The 22,017-nt window shown below is 45.2% G+C and overlaps 2 protein-coding genes across 2 annotated transcripts; both read left to right on the forward strand.

The window, feature by feature from the left end:
* The first annotated feature begins 395 nt into the window (after nucleotides 1–395).
* On the forward strand, nucleotides 396–16,408 carry LOC123732884 (cilia- and flagella-associated protein 251-like). Its single transcript, XM_045712220.1, has 3 exons — nucleotides 396–901; nucleotides 2,616–2,736; nucleotides 16,122–16,408. Exons 1-2 carry the CDS (start codon nucleotides 607–609, stop codon nucleotides 2,696–2,698), a joined length of 378 nt encoding a protein of 125 aa, XP_045568176.1. The 5' UTR covers nucleotides 396–606; the 3' UTR covers nucleotides 2,699–2,736; nucleotides 16,122–16,408.
* Nucleotides 2,747–17,480, forward strand: LOC123738909 (gastrula zinc finger protein XlCGF17.1-like). The gene is made up of 2 exons (XM_045713564.1): nucleotides 2,747–2,762; nucleotides 16,128–17,480. Exons 1-2 carry the CDS (start codon nucleotides 2,747–2,749, stop codon nucleotides 16,871–16,873), a joined length of 762 nt encoding a protein of 253 aa, XP_045569520.1. The 3' UTR covers nucleotides 16,874–17,480.
* The last annotated feature ends 4,537 nt before the right edge of the window (nucleotides 17,481–22,017 follow it).

Here is a 22,017-nt window from a genome sequence, read left to right on the forward strand (position 1 = left end):
TATATTTATCTGTTTATTTATCTACCTACTATTCGTACTACAACTATTTGCACATTTCTAAAACACTGATAATATAACACTTGAAATGTATTTTAGATGTTTCAGTTTGTTGTTTTGTCTTCTCAATTTTGTTTCCATGCTAATAAAGCCCATTTGAAATCAATTCCCCTTTATGTATCGTTTCATATAATGTTATAATATTATGATTGAAATAAAATAAAAACCATCGTTAAAAGTGATTCATTTTTTGCATCAAAATTAAATAAACATTTTACTTAACTGCGTTACCCACTCCAGTCAGCAGATGGCGGTGTGGGAATTTAAGGTAATGCTGTTGGTGTGACGTATAATGTAGTGGACGGAACTCTTCTTTCAACAGTAGCAACAGTTATTCAGCCACCTCGGTAGCTTGCTAGACAAAATAGCCGAACCAATAAAGCTCTTTAGACGCTTTAGTGTATATTAGCCACTGTGTTTTAAACCCACGTCTGTCGTCTAGTTAGTTATCCGATTTAATGTAATATTTACGGTGTTGTTGTTATTAGTCAACTAGCGGGCTGGTTAAGTTAGCATTAGCATTAGCCTAGCTAGCTAACATCCCCGACCATGAGCTCACCAAGCCACTCTCCTGTTAAAGACGACGAGGAGGAGGAGGAGGTCTGCTTGACGGAGGAAGAGGGTCTGTGGCTGAACGTTGTCGTGAAAGAGGAGAAGGAAGAGGAGGATGTTACAGTAAAACAAGAAGTAGAGGTTGAGGCTGTTACAGTGAAAGAAGAAGAGAAAGACGTTTCAGTGAAAGAAGAGGAGGAAGATGTTACAGTAAAAGAAGAGGAGGAAGGAGAGATAACTGTCATATTGGAAGAAGAGGAGGAGGAGGATGTTGGAGAACTAATTAACACCAGTAAGTAACGTCTTAATAACAGAAGCACACACTATAAATGCCTCATGCTCCTGGTTCCTACTACAATACCCCGTTCAAAGGCACTTAAATATTTTGTCTTGTCCATTCCACCATCTGAATGGCACACATACACAATCCATGACTCAAGGCTTTAACAAAAAAATCATTTTTTAACCTGTCTTCTCCTCTTTTTAATCTGTACTGATTTTTGAAGTGGATTTAACACTGGCCTCCCTGTGGCTCACTTGGTAGAGCATGGTGTTTGCAACGCCAGGGTTGTGGGTTCGATTCCCACGGGGGGCCAGTATGGGAAGAAAAAAATTATGAAATGTATGCATTCACTACTGTAAGTCGCTCTGGATAATGTAAATGTAACAAGTGACATCAATGAGGGTCAGTCTGTCATGGTGAGGGTCAGTCTGTCATGGTAAGAGACGGTCTGTCATGGTGAAGGTCAGTCTGTCATGGTGAGGGTCGGTCTGTCATGGTGAGGGTCGGTCTGTCATGGTGAGGGTCAGTCTGTCATGGTGAGGGTCGGTCTGTCATGATGAGGGTCAGTCTGTCATGGTGAGGGTCAGTCTGTCATGGTGAAGGTCAGTCTGTCATGGTGAGGGTCGGTCTGTCATGGTGAGGGTCGGTCTGTCATGATGAGGGTCAGTCTGTCATGATGAGGGTCAGTCTGTCATGGTGAGGGTCAGTCTGTCATGGTGAAGGTCGGTCTGTCATGGTGAGGGTCGGTCTGTCATGATGAGGGTCGGTCTGTCATGGTGAGGGACAGTCTGTGAGGGTCGGTCTGTCATGATGAGGGTCAGTCTGTCATGGTGAGGGTCGGTCTGTCATGGTGAGGGTCAGTCTGTCATGATGAGGGTCAGTCTGTCATGGTGAGAGATAGCGTTTCTATAAGAATCAATCGCTATATATAGGATTTCCTGTGGTGGACGTCTTGTTACAGCTGTTTAATAAGTCATTAATAATAATCAGCCATTTTGTCATTTCATTATTTAGCCAGGTAGGCTAGTTGAGAACAAGTTCTCATTTATAACTGCGACCTGGCCAAGATAAAGCAAAGCAGTTCGACAACATACAACAACACATGGAGTAAAACAAACATACAGTAAAATACAGTAGAAAAATAAGTCTATATACAATGTGAGCAAATGAGGTGAGATAAGGGAGGTAAAGGCAATAAATAGGCCATGGTGGTGAAGTCAATACAATATAGCAAGTAAAACACTGGAATGGTAGATTTGACAGTAGATGAGTGTGCAAAGTAGAAATACTGGGGTGCAAAGGAGCAAAAATAAATAAATAAATACAGTAGGGGAAGAGGTAGTTGTTTGGGCTATTTACAGATGGGCAATGTAGAGGTGCAGTGATCTGTGAGCTGCTCTGACAGCTGGTGCTTAAAGCTAATGAGGTGAGATAAGGGAGGTAAGGCAATAAATTGGCCATGGTGGCGAAGTAATTACAATATAGCAATTAAACACTGGAATGGTAGATGTGCAGAAGATGAATGTGCAAGTAGAGATACTGGGGTGCAAAGAAGCAGGATAAATAAATACAGTATGGGGATGAGGTAGGTAGATAGATGGGCTGTTTACAGATGGGCTATGTACAGGCGCAGTGATCTGTGAGCTGCTCTGACAGCTGGTGCTTAAAGCTAATGAGGGAGATATGAGTCTCCAGCTTCACTGATTTTTTTTTGTTGTTGCAGTTTGTTCCAGTCATTGGCAGCAGAGAACTGGGAAGGAGAGGCGGCCGAAGGAGGAATTGGCTTTTTTGGGGGGTGACCAGTGAGATATACCTGCTGGAGCGCGGGCTGCGGATGATATAAAGTAAGATGACATGCTCTATAACGTAGGTACATGACATAATGATGAAGATGACGTGCTCTATAACGTAGGTACATGACGTAATGACGAAGATGACGTGCTCTATAACGTAGGTACATGACATAATGACGAAGATGACGTGCTCTATAACGTAGGTACATTACATAATGACGAAGATGACGTGCTCTATAACGTAGGTACATGACGTAATGACGAAGATGACGTGCTCTATAACGTAGGTACATGACATAATGACGAAGATGACGTGCTCTATAACGTAGGTACATGACGTAATGACGAAGATGACGTGCTCTATAACGTAGGTACATGACATAATGACGAAGATGACGTGCTCTATAACGTAGGTACATTACATAATGACGAAGATGACGTGCTCTATAACGTAGGTACATGACGTAATGACGAAGATGACGTGCTCTATAACGTAGGTACATGACATAATGACGAAGATGACGTGCTCTATAACGTAGGTACATGACGTAATGACGAAGATGACGTGCTCTATAACGTAGGTACATGACATAATGACGAAGATGACGTGCTCTATAACGTAGGTACATGACATAATGACGAAGATGACGTGCTCTATAACGTAGGTACATGACGTAATGACGCCAACTAATTGTTTTTTTTTCCGGCGCTACACGTGCAACACAGCATTCCTAACCTAGCCCACAATGTCTGCTGTGTGGATCTAGCAGTCATTTGAAAGACTAAGAACATTTTCAGCGAGAGACAACTCAAAGGCGAAATACATTTAACGCCAAGATAATGGAATTCATTGCCCTTGACAATCAACCGTTCTCTGTTGTGGGTGATGTTGTCTTTCGACCGACTGGTCGAGCAACGGTACAACACTACCAAGTAGGAGATATTTTACAGATGTTGTCCCGGTACACACTACCAAGTAGGAGATATTTTACAGATGTGAGCATCGGTACACACTACCAAGTAGGAGATATTTTACAGATGTGAGCATCGGTACACACTACCAAGTGCGCTATTTTTCAAATGTTGCCCTACCAGAGTTACAAAGTAATAGCGTCATTGCTATTAGTTTCACGACATACTATGGAACAGCGTTTGGGTCTTTGCATGTCAAAAAAAGATACACGTCAAATTGCACTATTTGACAATAACACTATTTAACGTGTTAAATAAGCTTTTAATTTAACACGTCAAATAACACAGTTCTATTATAGAATGTTGTGTGTTCTGAATTTGCCCGTTCAAGCCAAGCGCCACCATTACTACTAATCATTAGCACTGTCAAAGCTGTACAAAACAAATGTCTGCAAACATGCAAATACCGGCCACGAACGATGTGTTTACAATACCGCGTTGGTAACAAAGCATTATTTGTTCGACCGCAACTTCTGGGGTAGCTAGCTAGCTTTAGCTTGGTACCTAGCTAGCACCAATACAACCAGTCTGAAAACAATGACCAGTAGAAACTGCAGTCATTTTTCATTATTCTTAGCAATGATTTAGGAATCCTTGTAACTATTAGCTAAGTAGCCACTTGTTGTTCACCTATTGAAATTGAACTTCAGTTCATGAAAATAAATAGTTAGCCAGCTACTTAACCCTGTTGCCCTAAAGCTAAAGTTATAAGCAGCCGGGCTAGCTTCATCTGACTAGTGGACTAGTCACAATCGTGGACTTTGCGGTTTGCCTTCAAAATAAAAGTACCTTTTTGAAAGTTTTGAAGAAGTTTACAATTGGTGGATTCATGCCATATTTAGACTAGAGCAGTGGTTCCCAAACGTGTTAGTGGCTCAGTTGATAGACCATGGTGTTTGCAACGCCAGCATGGTGTGTGCAACGCCAGGGTTGTGGGTTCGATTCCCACAGGGGGACAGTACAAAAAAAATATATATATAATAAAAATGCATGAAATGAAATGTATGTATTCACTACTGTAAGTCGCTCTGGATAAGAGCGTCTGCTAAATGACTTAAATGTAAAATGTGTTCTAGTCCTGTACCCCTTCAAACATTCAACCTCCAGCTGTACCCCCTCTAGCACCAGGGTCAGCGCACTCTCAAATGTTGTTTTTTATGCAATCATTGTAAGCAGGACTCTACACACTCTGACAGGACTCTACACACACTGCCAGGACTCTACACACACTGTCAGGACTCTACACACACTGTCAGGACACTACGCACTCTGACAGGACTCTACGCACTCTGACAGGGCTCTACGCACTCTGACAGGACTCTACACACTCTGACAGGACTCTACACACTCTGACAGGACTCTACACACTCTGACAGGACTCTACACACACTGACAGGACTCTACGCACTCTGACAGGGCTCTACGCACTCTGACAGGGCTCTACGCACTCTGACAGGACTCTACACACTCTGACAGGACTCTACACACTCTGACAGGACTCTACACACTCTGACAGGACTCTACACACTCTGACAGGGCTCTACGCACTCTGACAGGACTCTACGCACTCTGACAGGACTCTACGCTCTGACAGGACTCTGCACACACTGACAGGACTCTACGCACTCTGACAGGGCTCTACGCACTCTGACAGGGCTCTACGCACTCTGACAGGACTCTACACACTCTGACAGGACTCTACACACTCTGACAGGACTCTACACACTCTGACAGGACTCTACACACTCTGACAGGACTCTACACACTCTGACAGGGCTCTACGCACTCTGACAGGGCTCTACGCACTCTGACAGGACTCTACGCTCTGACAGGACTCTGCACACACTGACAGGACACTGACAGGACTCTACACACTGAAAGGACTCTACACACACTGACGGGACTCTACACACTCTGACAGGACTCTACGCACTCTGACAGGACTCTACACTCTGACAGGACTCTGTCCCCTACCCCTATACATATCTACCTCCATCACTCCAGTATCCCTGTCTCCTTCCCCCTATACATATCTACCTCCATCACTCCAGTATCCCTGTCCCCTTCCCCCTATACATATCTACCTCCATCACTCCAGTATCCCTGTCCCCTTCCCCCTATACATATCTACCTCCATCACTCCAGTATCCCTGTCTCCTTCCCCCTATACATATCTACCTCCATCACTCCAGTATCCCTGTCACCTATACATATCTAACTCCATCACTCCACTATCCCTGTCCCCTTCCCCCTATACATATCTACCTCCATCACTCCAGTTTCCCTGTCCCCTATACATATCTACCTCCATCACTCCAGTATCCCTGTCCCCTTCCCCCTATACATATCTACCTCCATCACTCCAGTATCCCTGTCCCCTTCCCCCTATACATATCTACCTCCATCACTCCAGTATCCCTGTCCCCTTCCCCTATACATATCTACCTCCATCACTCCAGTATCCCTGTCCCCTTCCCCCTATACATATCTACCTCCATCACTCCAGTATCCCTGTCCCCTTCCCCCTATACATATCTACCTCCATCACTCCAGTATCCCTGTCTCCTTCCCCCTATACATATCTACCTCCATCACTCCAGTATCCCTGTCACCTATACATATCTAACTCCATCACTCCACTATCCCTGTCCCCTTCCCCCTATAAATATCTACCTCCATCACTCCAGTATCCTTGTCTCCTTCCCCCTATACATATCTACCTCCATCACTCCAGTTTCCCTGTCCCCTATACATATCTACCTCCATCACTCCAGTTTCCCTGTCCCCTATACATATCTACCTCCATCACTCCAGAATCCCTGTCCCCTTCCCCCTATACATATCTACCTCCATCACTCCAGTATCCCTGTCTCCTTCCCCCTATACATATCTACCTCCATCACTCCAGTATCCCTGTCCCCTTCCCCCTATACATATCTACCTCCATCACTCCAGTATCCCTGTCCCCTTCCCCCTATACATATCTACCTCCATCACTCCAGTATCCCTGTCCCCTATACATATCTACCTCCATCACTCCAGTATCCCTGTCCCCTTCCCCCTATGCATATCTACCTCCATCACTCCAGTATCCCTGTCCCCTTCCCCCTATACATATCTACCTCCATCACTCCAGTATCCCTGTCACCTTACCCCTATACATATCTACCTCCATCACTCCAGTATCCCTGTCCCCTTCCCCCTATACATATCTACCTCCATCACTCCAGTATCCCTGTCCCCTTCCCCCTATACATATCTACCTCCATCACTCCAGTATCCCTGTCCCCTTCCCCCTATACATATCTACCTCCATCACTCCAGTATCCCTGTCTCCTTGCCCCTATACATATATACCTCCATCACTCCAGTATCCCTGTCCCCTTCCCCCTATACATATCTACCTCCATCACTCCAGTATCCCTGTCCCCTTCCCCTATACATATCTACCTCCATCACTCCAGTATCCCTGTCTCCTTCCCCCTATACATATATACCTCCATCACTCCAGTATCCCTGTCCCCTTCCCCCTATACATATCTACCTCCATCACTCCAGTATCCCTGTCCCCTTCCCCTATACATATCTACCTCCATCACTCCAGTATCCCTGTCCCCTATACATATCTACCTCCATCACTCCAGTAACCCTGTCTCCTTCCCCCTATACATATCTACCTCCATCACTCCAGTATCCCTGTCTCCTTCCCCCTATACATATCTACCTCCATCACTCCAGTATCCCTGTCCCCTTCCCCCTATACATATCTACCTCCATCACTCCAGTATCCCTGTCCCCTTCCCCCTATACATATCTACCTCCATCACTCCAGTATCCCTGGCCCCTTCCCCCTATACATACCTACCTCCATCACTCCAGTATCCCTGTCCCCTTCCCCCTATACATATCTACCTCCATCACTCCAGTATCCCTGTCCCCTTCCCCCTATACATATCTACCTCCATCACTCCAGTATCCCTGTCCCCTATACATATCTACCTCCATCACTCCAGTATCCCTGTCCCCTTCCCCCTATACATATCTACCTCCATCACTCCAGTATCCCTGTCTCCTTCCCCTATACATATCTACCTCCATCACTCCAGTATCCCTGTCCCCTTCCCCCCTATACATATCTACCTCCATCACTCCAGTATCCCTGTCCCCTTCCCCTATACATATCTACCTCCATCACTCCAGTATCCCTGTCCCCTTCCCCCTATACATATCTACCTCCATCACTCCAGTATCCCTGTCCCCTTCCCCTATACATATCTACCTCCATCACTCCAGTATCCCTGTCCCCTTCCCCCTATACATATCTACCTCCATCACTCCAGTATCCCTGTCCCCTTCCCCCTATACATATCTACCTCCATCACTCCAGTATCCCTCTCCCCTTCCCCCTATACATATCTACCTCCATCACTCCAGTATCCCTGTCTCCTTACCCCTATACATATCTACCTCCATCACTCCAGTATCCCTGTCCCCTTCCCCCTATACATATCTACCTCCATCACTCCAGTATCCCTGGCCCCTTCCCCCTATACATATCTACATCCATCACTCCAGTATCCCTGTCTCCTTCCCCCTATACATATCTACCTCCATCACTCCAGTATCCCTGTCCCCTATACATATCTACCTCCATCACTCCAGTATCCCTGTCCCCTATACATATCTACCTCCATCACTCCAGTATCCCTGTCTCCTTCCCCTATACATATCTACCACCATCACTCCAGTATCCCTGTCCCCTATACATATCTACCTCCATCACTCCAGTATCCCTGTCTCCTTCCCCCTATACATATCTACCTCCATCACTCCAGTATCCCTGTCCCCTTCCCCCTATACATATCTACCTCCATCACTCCAGTATCCCTGTCTCCTTCCCCCTATACTTATCTACCTCCATCACTCCAGTATCCCTGTCCCCTTCCCCCCTATACATATCTACCTCCATCACTCCAGTATCCCTCTCCCCTTCCCCCCTATACATATCTACCTCCATCACTCCAGTATCCCTGTCCCCTTCCCCCTATACATATCTACCTCCATCACTCCAGTATCCCTGTCCCCTTCCCCTATACATATCTACCTCCATCACTCCAGTATCCCTGTCTCCTTACCCCTATACATATCTACCTCCATCACTCCAGTATCCCTGTCCCCTTCCCCCCTATACATATCTACCTCCATCACTCCAGTATCCCTGTCCCCTTCCCCCTATACATATCTACCTCCATCACTCCAGTATCCCTGTCCCCTTCCCCCTATACATATCTACCTCCATCACTCCAGTATCCCTGTCCCCTTCCCCCTATACATATCTACCTCCATCACTCCAGTATCCCTGTCCCCTTCCCCCTATACATATCTACCTCCATCATTCCAGTATCCCTGTCCCCTATACATATCTACCTCCATCACTCCAGTATCCCTGTCCCCTATACATATCTACCTCCATCACTCCAGTATCCCTGTCCCCTTCCCCTATACATATCTACCTCCATCACTCCAGTATCCCTGTCTCCTTCCCCTATACATATCTACCTCCATCACTCCAGTATCCCTGTCCCCTTCCCCCTATACATATCTACCTCCATCACGCCAGTATCCCTGTCTCCTTCCCCCTATACATATCTACCTCCATCACTCCAGTATCCCTGTCCCCTTCCCCCCTATACATATCTACCTCCATCACTCCAGTATCCCTGTCTCCTTCCCCCTATACATATCTACCTCCATCACTCCAGTATCCCTGTCCCCTTCCCCCTATACATATCTACCTCCATTACTCCAGTATCCCTGTCTCCATCCCCCTATACATATCTACCTCCATCACTCCAGTATCCCTGTCCCCTTCCCCCTATACATATCTACCTCCATCACTCCAGTATCCCTGTCTCCTTCCCCCTATACATATCTACCTCCATCACTCCAGTTTCCCTGTCCCCTATACATATCTACCTCCATCACTCCAGTATCCCTGTCCCCTGTCCCCTATACATATCTACCTCCATCACTCCAGTATCCCTGTCTCCTTCCCCCTATACATATCTACCTCCATCACTCCAGTATCCCTGTCTCCTTCCCCCTATACATATCTACCTCCATCACTCCAGTAACCCTGTCCCCTTCCCCCTATACATATCTACCTCCATCACTCCAGTAACCCTGTCCCCTTCCCCCTATACATATCTACCTCCATCACTCCAGTATCCCTGTCTCCTTCCCCCTATACATATCTACCTCCATCACTCCAGTATCCCTGTCTCCTATACATATCTACCTCCATCACTCCAGTATCCTTGTCCCCTTCCCCCTATACATATCTACCTCCATCACTCCAGTATCCCTGTCTCCTATACATATCTACCTCCATCACTCCAGTATCCCTGGCCCCTTCCCCCTATACATATCTACCTCCATCACTCCAGTATCCCTGTCCCCTTCCCCCTATACATATCTCCATCACTCCAGTATCCCTGGCCCCTTCCCCCTATACATATCTACCTCCATCACTCCAGTATCCCTGTCCCCTTCCCCCTATGCATATCTACCTCCATCACTCCAGTATCCCTGTCTCCTATACATATCTACCTCCATCACTCCAGTATCCCTGTCCCCTATACATATCTACCTCCATCACTCCAGTATCCCTGTCTCCTATACATATCTACCTCCATCACTCCAGTATCCTTGTCCCCTTCCCCCTATACATATCTACCTCCATCACTCCAGTATCCCTGTCTCCTATACATATCTACCTCCATCACTCCAGTATCCCTGTCCCCTTCCCCCTATACATATCTACCTCCATCACTCCAGTATCCCTGTCCCCTTCCCCCTATACATATCTCCATCACTCCAGTATCCCTGGCCCCTTCCCCCTATACATATCTACCTCCATCACTCCAGTATCCCTGTCCCCTTCCCCCTATGCATATCTACCTCCATCACTCCAGTATCCCTGTCTCCTATACATATCTACCTCCATCACTCCAGTATCCCTGTCCCCTATACATATCTACCTCCATCACTCCAGTATCCCTGTCTCCTATACATATCTACCTCCATCACTCCAGTATCCCTGTCCCCTTCCCCTATACATATCTACCTCCATCACTCCAGTATCCCTGTCCCCTTCCCCCTATACATATCTACCTCCATCACTCCAGTATCCCTGTCCCCTTCCCCCTATACATATCTACCTCCATCACTCCAGTATCCCTGTCTCCTTCCCCCTATACATATCTACCTCCATCACTCCAGTATCTCTGGCCCCTTCCCCTATACATATCTACCTCCATCACTCCAGTATCCCTGTCCCCTTCCCCCTATACATATCTACCTCCATCACTTCAGTATCCCTGTCTCCTTCCCCCTATACATATCTACCTCCATCACTCCAGTATCCCTGTCTCCTTCCCCCTATACATATCTACCTCCATCACTCCAGTATCCCTGTACATAGTCACCTTCCCCCTATACATATCTACCTCCATCACTTCAGTATCCCTGTCTCCTTCCCCCTATACATATCTACCTCCATCACTCCAGTATCCCTGTCCCCTTCCCCCTATACATATCTACCTCCATCACTCCAGTAACCCTGTCCCCTTCCCCCTATACATATCTACCTCCATCACTCCAGTATCCCTGTCTCCTTCCCCCTATACATATCTACCTCCATCACTCCAGTATCCCTGTCCCCTTCCCCTATACATATCTACCTCCATCACTCCAGTATCCCTGTCCCCTTCCCCTATACATATCTACCTCCATCACTCCAGTATCCCTGTCCCCTATACATATCTACCTCCATCACTCCAGTAACCCTATCCCCTTCCCCTATACATATCTACCTCCATCACTCCAGTATCCCTGTCTCCTTCCCCCTATACATATCTACCTCCATCACTCCAGTATCCCTGTCCCCTTCCCCCTATACATATCTACCTCCATCACTCCAGTATCCCTGTCTCCTTCCCCCTATACATATCTACCTCCATCACTCCAGTATCCCTGTCCCCTTCCCCCTATACATATCTACCTCCATCACTCCAGTATCCCTGTCTCCTTCCCCCTATACATATCTACCTCCATCACTCCAGTTTCCCTGTCCCCTATACATATCTACCTCCATCACTCCAGTTTCCCTGTCCCCTTCCCCCTATACATATCTACCTCCATCACTCCAGTATCCCTGTCCCCTTCCCCCTACACATATCTACCTCCATCACTCCAGTATCCCTGTCTCCTTCCCCCTATACATATCTACCTCCATCACTCCAGTAACCCTGTCCCCTTCCCCCTATACATATCTACCACCATCACTCCAGTATCCCTGTCTCCTTCCCCCTATACATATCTACCTCCATCACTCCAGTATCCCTGTCTCCTATACATATCTACCTCCATCACTCCAGTATCCCTGTCCCCTTCCCCCTATACATATCTACCTCCATCACTCCAGTATCCCTGTCTCCTATACATATCTACCTCCATCACTCCAGTATCCCTGTCCCCTTCCCCCTATACATATCTACCTCCATCACTCCAGTATCCCTGTCCCCTTCCCCCTATACATATCTCCATCACTCCAGTATCCCTGTCCCCTTCCCCCTATACATATCTACCTCCATCACTCCAGTATCCCTGTCCCCTTCCCCCTATGCATATCTACCTCCATCACTCCAGTATCCCTGTCTCCTATACATATCTACCTCCATCACTCCAGTATCCCTGTCCCCTATACATATCTACCTCCATCACTCCAGTATCCCTGTCTCCTATACATATCTACCTCCATCACTCCAGTATCCCTGTCCCCTTCCCCCTATACATATCTACCTCCATCACTCCAGTATCCCTGTCCCCTTCCCCTATACATATCTACCTCCATCACTCCAGTATCCCTGTCCCCTTCCCCCTATACATATCTACCTCCATCACTCCAGTATCCCTGTCTCCTTCCCCCTATACATATCTACCTCCATCACTCCAGTATCCCTGGCCCCTTCCCCCTATACATATCTACCTCCATCACTCCAGTATCCCTGTCCCCTTCCCCCTATACATATCTACCTCCATCACTTCAGTATCCCTGTCTCCTTCCCCCTATACATATCTACCTCCATCACTCCAGTATCCCTGTCTCCTTCCCCCTATACATATCTACCTCCATCACTCCAGTATCCCTGTCCCCTTCCCCCTATACATATCTACCTCCATCACTACAGTATCCCTGTCCCCTTCCCCCTATACATATCTACCTCCATCACTCCAGTATCCCTGTCTCCTTCCCCCTATACATATCTACCTCCATCACTCCAGTATCCCTGTCCCCTTCCCCCTATACATATCTACCTCCATCACTCCAGTAACCCTGTCCCCTTCCCCCTATACATATCTACCTCCATCACTCCAGTATCCCTGTCCCCTTCCCCCTATACATATCTACCTCCATCACTCCAGTATCCCTGTCCCCTTCCCCCTATACATATCTACCTCCATCACTCCAGTATCCCTGTCCCCTATACATATCTACCTCCATCACTCCAGTAACCCTGTCCCCTTCCCCCTATACATATCTACCTCCATCACTCCAGTATCCCTGTCTCCTTCCCCCTATACATATCTACCTCCATCACTCCAGTATCCCTGTCCCCTTCCCCCTATACATATCTACCTCCATCACTCCAGTATCCCTGTCTCCTTCCCCCTATACATATCTACCTCCATCACTCCAGTATCCCTGTCTCCTTCCCCCTATACATATCTACCTCCATCACTCCAGTATCCCTGTCCCCTTCCCCCTATACATATCTACCTCCATCACTCCAGTATCCCTGTCTCCTTCCCCCTATACATATCTACCTCCATCACTCCAGTATCCCTGTCTCCTTCCCCCTATACATATCTACCTCCATCACTCCAATATCCCTGTCCCCTTCCCCCCTATACATATCTACCTCCATCACTCCAGTATCCCTGTCTCCTTCCCCCTATACATATCTACCTCCATCACTCCAGTATCCCTGTCTCCTTCCCCCTATACATATCTACCTCCATCACTCCAATATCCCTGTCCCCTTCCCCCTATACATATCTACCTCCATCACTCCAGTATCCCTGTCTCCTTCCCCCTATACATATCTACCTCCATCACTCCCGTATCCCTGTCTCCTTCCCCCTATACATATCTACCTCCATCACTCCAGTATCCCTGTCCCCTTCCCCTATACATATCTACCTCCATCACTCCAGTATCCCTGCCTCCTTCCCCCTATACATATCTACCTCCATCACTCCAGTATCCCTGTCCCCTATACATATCTACCTCCATCACTCCAGTAACCCTGTCCCCTTCCCCCTATACATATCTACCTCCATCACTCCAGTATCCCTGTCTCCTTCCCCCTATACATATCTACCTCCATCACTCCAGTATCCCTGTCCCCTATACATATCTACCTCCATCACTCCAGTATCCCTGTCCCCTTCCCCCTATACATATCTACCTCCATCACTCCAGTATCCCTGTCCCCTATACATATCTACCTCCATCACTCCAGTAACCCTGTCCCCTTCCCCCTATACATATCTACCTCCATCACTCCAGTATCCCTGTCTCCTTCCCCCTATACATATCTACCTCCATCACTCCAGTATCCCTGTCCCCTTCCCCCTATACATATCTACCTCCATCACTCCAGTATCCCTGTCTCCTTCCCCCTATACATATCTACCTCCATCACTCCCGTATCCCTGTCTCCTTCCCCCTATACATATCTACCTCCATCACTCCAGTATCCCTGTCTCCTTCCCCCTATACATATCTACCTCCATCACTCCAGTATCCCTGGCTCCTTCCCCCCTATACATATCTACCTCCATCACTCCAGTATCCCTGTCTCCTTCCCCTATACATATCTACCTCCATCACTCCAGTATCCCTGTCCCCTTCCCCCTATACATATCTACCTCCATCACTCCAGTATCCCTGCCTCCTTCCCCCTATACATATCTACCTCCATCACTCCAGTATCCCTGTCTCCTTCCCCCTATACATATCTACCTCCATCACTCCAGTATCCCTGTCCCCTTCCCCATATACATATCTACCTCCATCACTCCAGTATCCCTGTCCCCTATACATATCTACCTCCATCACTCCAGTATCCCTGTCCCCTATACATATCTACCTCCATCACTCCAGTATCCCTGTCTCCTTCCCCCTATACATATCTACCTCCATCACTCCAGTATCCCTGTACCCTTCCCCCTATACATATCTACCTCCATCACTCCAGTATCCCTGTCTCCTTCCCCCTATACATATCTACCTCCATCACTCCAGTATCCCTGTCCCCTTCCCCCTATACATATCTACCTCCATCACTCCAGTATCCCTGTCTCCTTCCCCCTATACATATCTCCATCACTCCAGTATCCCTGTCCCCTTCCCCCTATACATATCTACTGACCTAATGTGTTCTTCTTATATCTGTCTGGTTTTTGTTCTACCTTGTTATTTTCTAGTATTTTATTGATTATTGCATTGTTATTGATTATTACATTGTTGATTATTGCATTGTTATTGATTATTGCATTGTTGTTGATTATTGCATTGTTATTGATTTATTGCATTGTTATTGATTTATTGCATTGTTATTGATTATTGCATTGTTATTGATTATTGCATTGTTATTGATATTGCATTATTGCATTGTTATTGATTATTGCATTGTTGCTGATTATTACATTGTTATTGATTATTAATGAACATCCACAGGTGCATGTTCATTAATCGTTTATGGTTCATTGAACAAGCATGGGAAACAGTGTTTAAACCCTTTACACTGAAGATCTTTGAAGTTTTTTGGATTTTTACGAATTATCTTTGAAAGACAGGGTCCTGAAAAAGGGACGTTTCTTTTTTTTTTTGCTGAGTTTACTATCAAATCAAAGTTTATTTGTCACGTGCGCCGAATACAACAGCTGTAGACCTTACAGTGAAATGCTTTACTACATCCGTAACTAGCGGTTTCCTCATTAGCAAGGAGGAGTTTCTACAACTGAATTGCGGGCACATTGCTTTCGTGCAGCTATTTTAGCAAACACAGACCTTAAGTCGTCTGGCACACTGCTTAGGATTTCAACAACTTTAATAACTTATTTCTTGCCTACAATTTCTAGTTACCACTAACTACAATCATCAACTTTACCACTAAGTGGAATTGTTTTTAAGCAAAATATAGCTATTATTGCTCACTCGACTGTCATATTAAGACAATTGTGAAATAAGTTTGTAAAAGCATTTTAAACATTAATTTCAGATGTTAATTGATGTACAACTTCCTGCTCTGGGCATCAACTTTTACCTCAAATAAACAGTGGATTTCTGCTGTTGTGGGACTTTAACCATCTGTCTGACTTTGTTGTTCACACAGGAGAGAGACATGACTATCGTGGATCCTCTGGAGAGCCTCAACAACAACATGATGCTGACGAGGCAGAGAAGAGTCTCTCCAGAGCAGAAAACCTCAAGAAACCCCAGCAGAGACCCACAGGGAAGAGAACTCACTGCTGCTCTGACTGTGGAAAGAGTTACTCAAGATCAGATTCACTAAAAGTACACCTGAGAATTCACTCGGGAGAGAAACCTTACCACTGCTCTGACTGTGGGAAGAGATTTACCTCTTCGGCAGATCTTAAAAGACATGAGAGAATCCATACAGGAGAAAAACCTTATAGCTGTAATCAATGTGGGAAGAGTTTCACAACATCTAGCCAGCTGACTATACACCAGAGAACACACACAGGAGAGAAACCTTACCACTGCTCTGACTGCGGAAAGAGTTTTCTTAAGTCAGGACATTTAAAATCACACCAAAGAACACACACAGTAGAGAAACCTTACAGCTGTAATCAATGTTTGAAGAGTTTTACTCACTCAAGCTGTCTGATAGTGCACCAGAGAACACACACAGGAGAGAAACCTTATAGCTGTGATCAATGTGGGAAGAGTTTTGTTACTTCTAGCCGTCTGACTATACACCGGAGAACACACACAGGAGAGAAACCTTATAGCTGTGCTCAATGTGGGAAGAGTTTTGTTACATCAAGCAGTCTGATTATACACCAGCGGACACACAGGAGAGAAATCAATGTGGCAAGAGATACTCTGGTAAAAGATCTCTGATTAAACAATCAGAAAATACGGCCTCGCGAGTGGCGCAGTGGTCTAAGGCACTGCATCGTAGTCCTAGCTGTGCCACTAGAGATCTCGGTTCGAGGCTTTGGACTGGTGGAATAGATTCCCAGTGTGGAATGAGGTTCAGTCAGTTAGGGAACCTAATTGTGGAAAGACATTTTCTAGGACACAGGGCTTAAAATAAGACAATATAAATGCTGTTTTCTGACACGTTTTTTGACTGAGAATGTTGCCTGAAAACACCTGAGAGGGGAGCACACAGGAGAAAAGCCTTTCCTATGTTCCACTATGAGAATGTTGTTGATGCCATGTGAAATCATGTTTGTATAAAAATATTACTAAAATAAAATAGGCCTACTTTAGTTGTTTTCCTCTCAAGAAATGATCCATGTCTAAAATCAGATTTATCATTTTAAAATATGTATTTTTATTTTCATTATGGATTTGGATTTGATTGAATACAAGTATGACCCCCCCCCTCAGATGTTAATGATATGATTTGGAAAGTTGTAGATTTTATTAACCTCTATGGGCTAGGTGCATCCCACCTACTCAACAGCCAGTTGAATCCTGTGGCGCGTTATTCAAATCCTTAGATATGCTATTACTTCAATTTTTCAAAAATATGACTATTTTACACCATTTTAAAGATAAGACTCGTTAATCTAACCACACTGTCCGATTTCAAAAAGGCTTTACAACGAAAGCAAAACATTAGATTATGTCAGCAGAGTACCGAGCCAGAAATAATCAGACACCCATTTTTCAAGCTAGCATATAATGTCACATAAACCCAAACCACAGCTAAATGTAGCACTAACCTTTGATGATCTTCATCAGATGACAACCCTAGGACATTATGTTATACAATACATGCATGTTTTGTTCAATCAAGTTCATATTTATATCAAAAACCAGCTTTTTACATTAGCATGTGACTAGCATGTGACTAGCATTCCCACCGAACACTGCCGGTGAATTTACTAAATTACTCACGATAAACGTTCACAAAAAGCATAACAATTATTTTAAGAATTATAGATACAGAACTCCTCTATGCACTCGATATGTCCCATTTTAAAATAGCTTTTCGGTGAAAGCACATTTTGCAATATTCTCAGTAGATAGCCCGGCATCACAGGGCTAGCTATTTAGACACCCAGCAGGTTTAGCACTCATCAAAGTCAGATTTACTATAAGAAAAATGTTCTTACCTTTGTTGTCTTCGTCAGAATGCACTCCCAGGACTTCTACTTCAATAACAAATGTTGGTTTGGTCCAAAATAATCCATCGTTATATCCAAACAGCGGTGTTTTGTTCGTGCGTTCTAGACACTATCCGAAATGGTAAAGAAGGGTCGCGCGCATGGCGCAATTCGTGACAAAAAAATTCTAAATATTCCATTACCGTACTTCGAAGCATGTGTCCACTGTTTAAAATAAATTTTTATGCCATTTTTCTCATAAAAAAGCGATAATATTCCTGACCGGGAATCTGCGTTTAGATAAACAGACAAAGGAAAACAAAGCATTCGGTCGAAGCGGGCACGCGCCTAAGCCCATAGTACTCTGAGTGGCCACTTGCCAAAAGCGATAAAGTGTTTCAGCCAGAGCCTGCCTCGATATCGTTCAACGTTTTCCCGGGCTCTGAGACCCTATGGACGACGTAGGAAGTGTCACGTTATTGCACAGATCCTGAGTCTTCAATAAAAAGAGCCAAGATGAAACACTACTTCTCAGACAGGTCACTTCCTGCTTGAAATCTTCTCAGGTTTTGGCCTGCCATAGGAGTTCTGTTATACTCACAGACACCATTCAAACAGTTTTAGAAACTTTAGGGTGTTTTCTATCCAAAGCCAATAATTATATGCATATTCTAGTTACTGGGCAGGAGTAGTAACCAGATTAAATCGGGTACGTTTTTTATCCAGCCGTGTCAATACTGCCCCCTATCCCCAACAGGTTTTAAATAGATTTTTAAAAAATGTGTATTTCTTGATTCTAACCTTGAGAAAAAGAAAAAAAAGTAGTCAATTTAGTTGTTTTGTTTCATTGAATTAATTTGTGTTGTCTTCAAACTAAAGGTGTATGAAAATGTGATGACCTCTCTGATAACAGTTGTTGACATGAAGAACATTCACTTGCTATTCTCATCAATGTTCCCAGGTGTATTATATATTATATTATTATTATATATTATTATTCATGTCAGAGAAAGAAAACACAGATGCTGATTGTAAAAAAAAAAAAAAAAAAGCATTTGATTTAATGCAACATATTTTTATCAGAATATAAATCAAATGTGGAACGCTAATAGTAGACGTTCATTACAGTGCATTATGGGGTTGCTGGGTTTATTATGGATCCCCGTTAGTTCCTGCCAAGGCAGCAGCTACTCTTCCTGGGGTTGATTATGGATCCCCGTTAGTTCCTGCCAAGGCAGCAGATACTCTTCCTGGGGTTTATTATGGATCCCCGTTAGTTCCTGCCAAGGCAGCAGCTACTCTTCCTGGGGTTTATTATGGATCCCCATTAGTTCCTGCCAAGGCAGCAGCTACTCTTCCTGGGGTTTATTATGGATCCCCGTTAGTTCCTGCCAAGACAGCAGCTACTCTTCCTGGGGTTTATTATGGATCCCCATTAGTTCCTGCCAAGGCAGCAGCTACTCTTCCTGGGGTTTATTATGGACCCCCATTAGTTCCTGCCAAGGCAGCAGCTACTCTTCCTGGGGTTTATTATGGATCCCCATTAGTTCCTGCCAAGGCAGCGGCTACTCTTCCTGGGGTTTATTATGGATCCCCATTAGTTCCTGCCAAGGCAGCGGCTACTCTTCCTGGGGTTTATTATGGATCCCCATTAGTTCCTGCCAAGGCAGCAGCTACTCTTCCTGGGGTTTATTATGGATCCCCATTAGTTCCTGCCAAGGCAGCAGCTACTCTTCCTGGGGTTTATTATGGATCCCATCAGTTCCTATCAAGGCAGCAGCTACTCTTCCTGGGGTTTATTATGGATCCACATTAGTTCCTGCCAAGGCAGCAGCTACTCTTCCTGGGGTTTATAATGGATCCCCATTAGTTCCTGCCAAGGCAGCAGCTACTCTTTCTGGGGTTTATTATGGATCCCCGTTAGTTCCTGCCAAGGCAGCAGCTACTCTTCCTGGGGTTTATTATGGATCCCCATTAGTTCCTGCCAAGGCAGCAGCTACTCTTCCTGGGGTTTATTATGGATCCCCATTAGTTCCTGCCAAGGCAGCGGCTACTCTTCCTGGGGTTTATTATGGATCTCCGTTAGTTCCTGCCAAGGCAGCGGCTACTCTTCCTGGGGTTTATTATGGATCTCCGTTAGTTCCTGCCAAGGCAGCAGCTACTCTTCCTGGGGTTTATTATGGATCCCCATTAGTTCCTGCCAAGGCAGCAGCTACTCTTCCTGGGGTCCAAACATATTAAGGCACTTACATTACATATACAACAATACATCATATAACATTATTACACCACTACATATCTACAATACATAATGTATAATACCACCATACAACAATATTACAATGTAAGTGTCTGTACCTGTGTGTGTGTGTCTCTTCACAGTCCCCACTGTTCCATAAGGTGTATTTGTATCTGTTTTTAAAATCTGATTCTACCTGTATAAATTACCTGATGTGAAAATAGAGTGTAGTCATGGCTCTATGTACATTTGTACTTCCTGTTTCAAGAAGTGATGTCACTGAGTACTGCCCCCAGTGTATATACAGTACATTTGTACCTCCTGTTTCAGGAAGTGATGTCACTGAGTACTGCCCCCAGTGTATATACAGTACATTTGTACCTCCTGTTTCAGGAAGTGATGTCACTGACTACTGCCCCTATATATATAGTACATTTGTACTTCCTGTTTCAGGAAGTGGAAGTGATGTCACTGAGTACTGCCCCCAGTGCATTCGGGAAAGTATTCAGTCCTCTTTGACTTTTTCTACATTTTGTTACGTTACAGCCTTTTTCTAAAATCGTTTCAATAGTTTTTTTTCACTCATCAACCTACACACAATACCCCATAATGACATCACAATACCCCATAATGACATCACAATACCCCATAATGACATCGAAATACCCCATAATTACGTCACAATACCCCATAATGACGTCACAATACCCCATAATGACAAAGCGATAACAGGTTTTTAGAAATGTTTGCAAATGTATTAAAAATATAAAAACCTTATTTACATTAGTATTAGGACCCTTTGCTATAAGACTCGAAATTGAGCTCAGATGTATCCTGTTTCCACTGGTCATCCTTGAGATGTTTCTACAACTTGATTGAAGTCCACCTGTGGAAAATTCAATTGATTAGACATGATTTGGAAAGGCACACACACCTGTCTATACAAGGTCCCACAGTTGACAGTGCATGTCAGAGCAAAAACCAAGCCATGAGATCGAAGGAATTGTCTGTAGAGCTCCAAGACAGGATTGTGTCGAGGCACAGATGGGTACTAAAACATTTCTGCAGCATTGAAGGTCCCCAAGAACACAGTGGCCTCCATCATTCTTGAATGGAACCACCAAGACTCTTCCTTGACCTCGCCGCCCGGCCAAACCCGAGCAATCGTCGGAGAAGGGCCTTGGTCAAGGAGGTGACGGAAACCACTCCTCAGTAAAAGGCACATCACAGCCCGCTTGGAGTTTGCCAAAAGGCACCTGAAGGACTCAGACCATGATAAATAAGATTCTCTGGTCTGATTAAACCAAGATTTAACTCTTTGACCTGAATGCCAAGTGTCACATCTGGAGGAAACCAGGCACCATCCCTACGGTGAAGCATGGTGGTGGAAGCATCACGCTGTGGGGATGTTTTTCAGGGGCAGGGACTGGGAGACTAGTCAGGATCAAGGGAAAGATGAACGGAGCAAAGCACAGAGAGATCCTTGATGAAAACCTGCTCTAGAGTGCTCAGGACCTCAGACTGGGGCGAAGGTTCACCTTCCAACAGGACAACAACCCTAAACACACAGTCAAGACAACACAGGATTGGCTTTGGGACAAGTCTCTGAATGTCCTTGAGTGGCCCAGCCAGAACCCGGACTTGAACTTGATCGAACATCTCTGGAGAGACCTGAAAATAGCTGTGCA

The sequence above is a fragment of the Salmo salar genome, chromosome ssa02 (genome assembly GCF_905237065.1).
Source record: "Salmo salar chromosome ssa02, Ssal_v3.1, whole genome shotgun sequence".
In the NCBI taxonomy this organism is placed as follows: domain Eukaryota; kingdom Metazoa; phylum Chordata; class Actinopteri; order Salmoniformes; family Salmonidae; genus Salmo; species Salmo salar.

Coding starts and splice junctions, on each gene's coding strand:
- LOC123732884 (XM_045712220.1), top strand. CDS start 607: ATGAGCTCACCAAGCCACTCTCCTGTTAAAGACGACGAGGAGGAGGAG. Junction 902..2,615: donor TGGAGAACTAATTAACACCA/GTAAGTAACGTC, acceptor TTGTTGTTGCAG/TTTGTTCCAGTCATTGGCAG.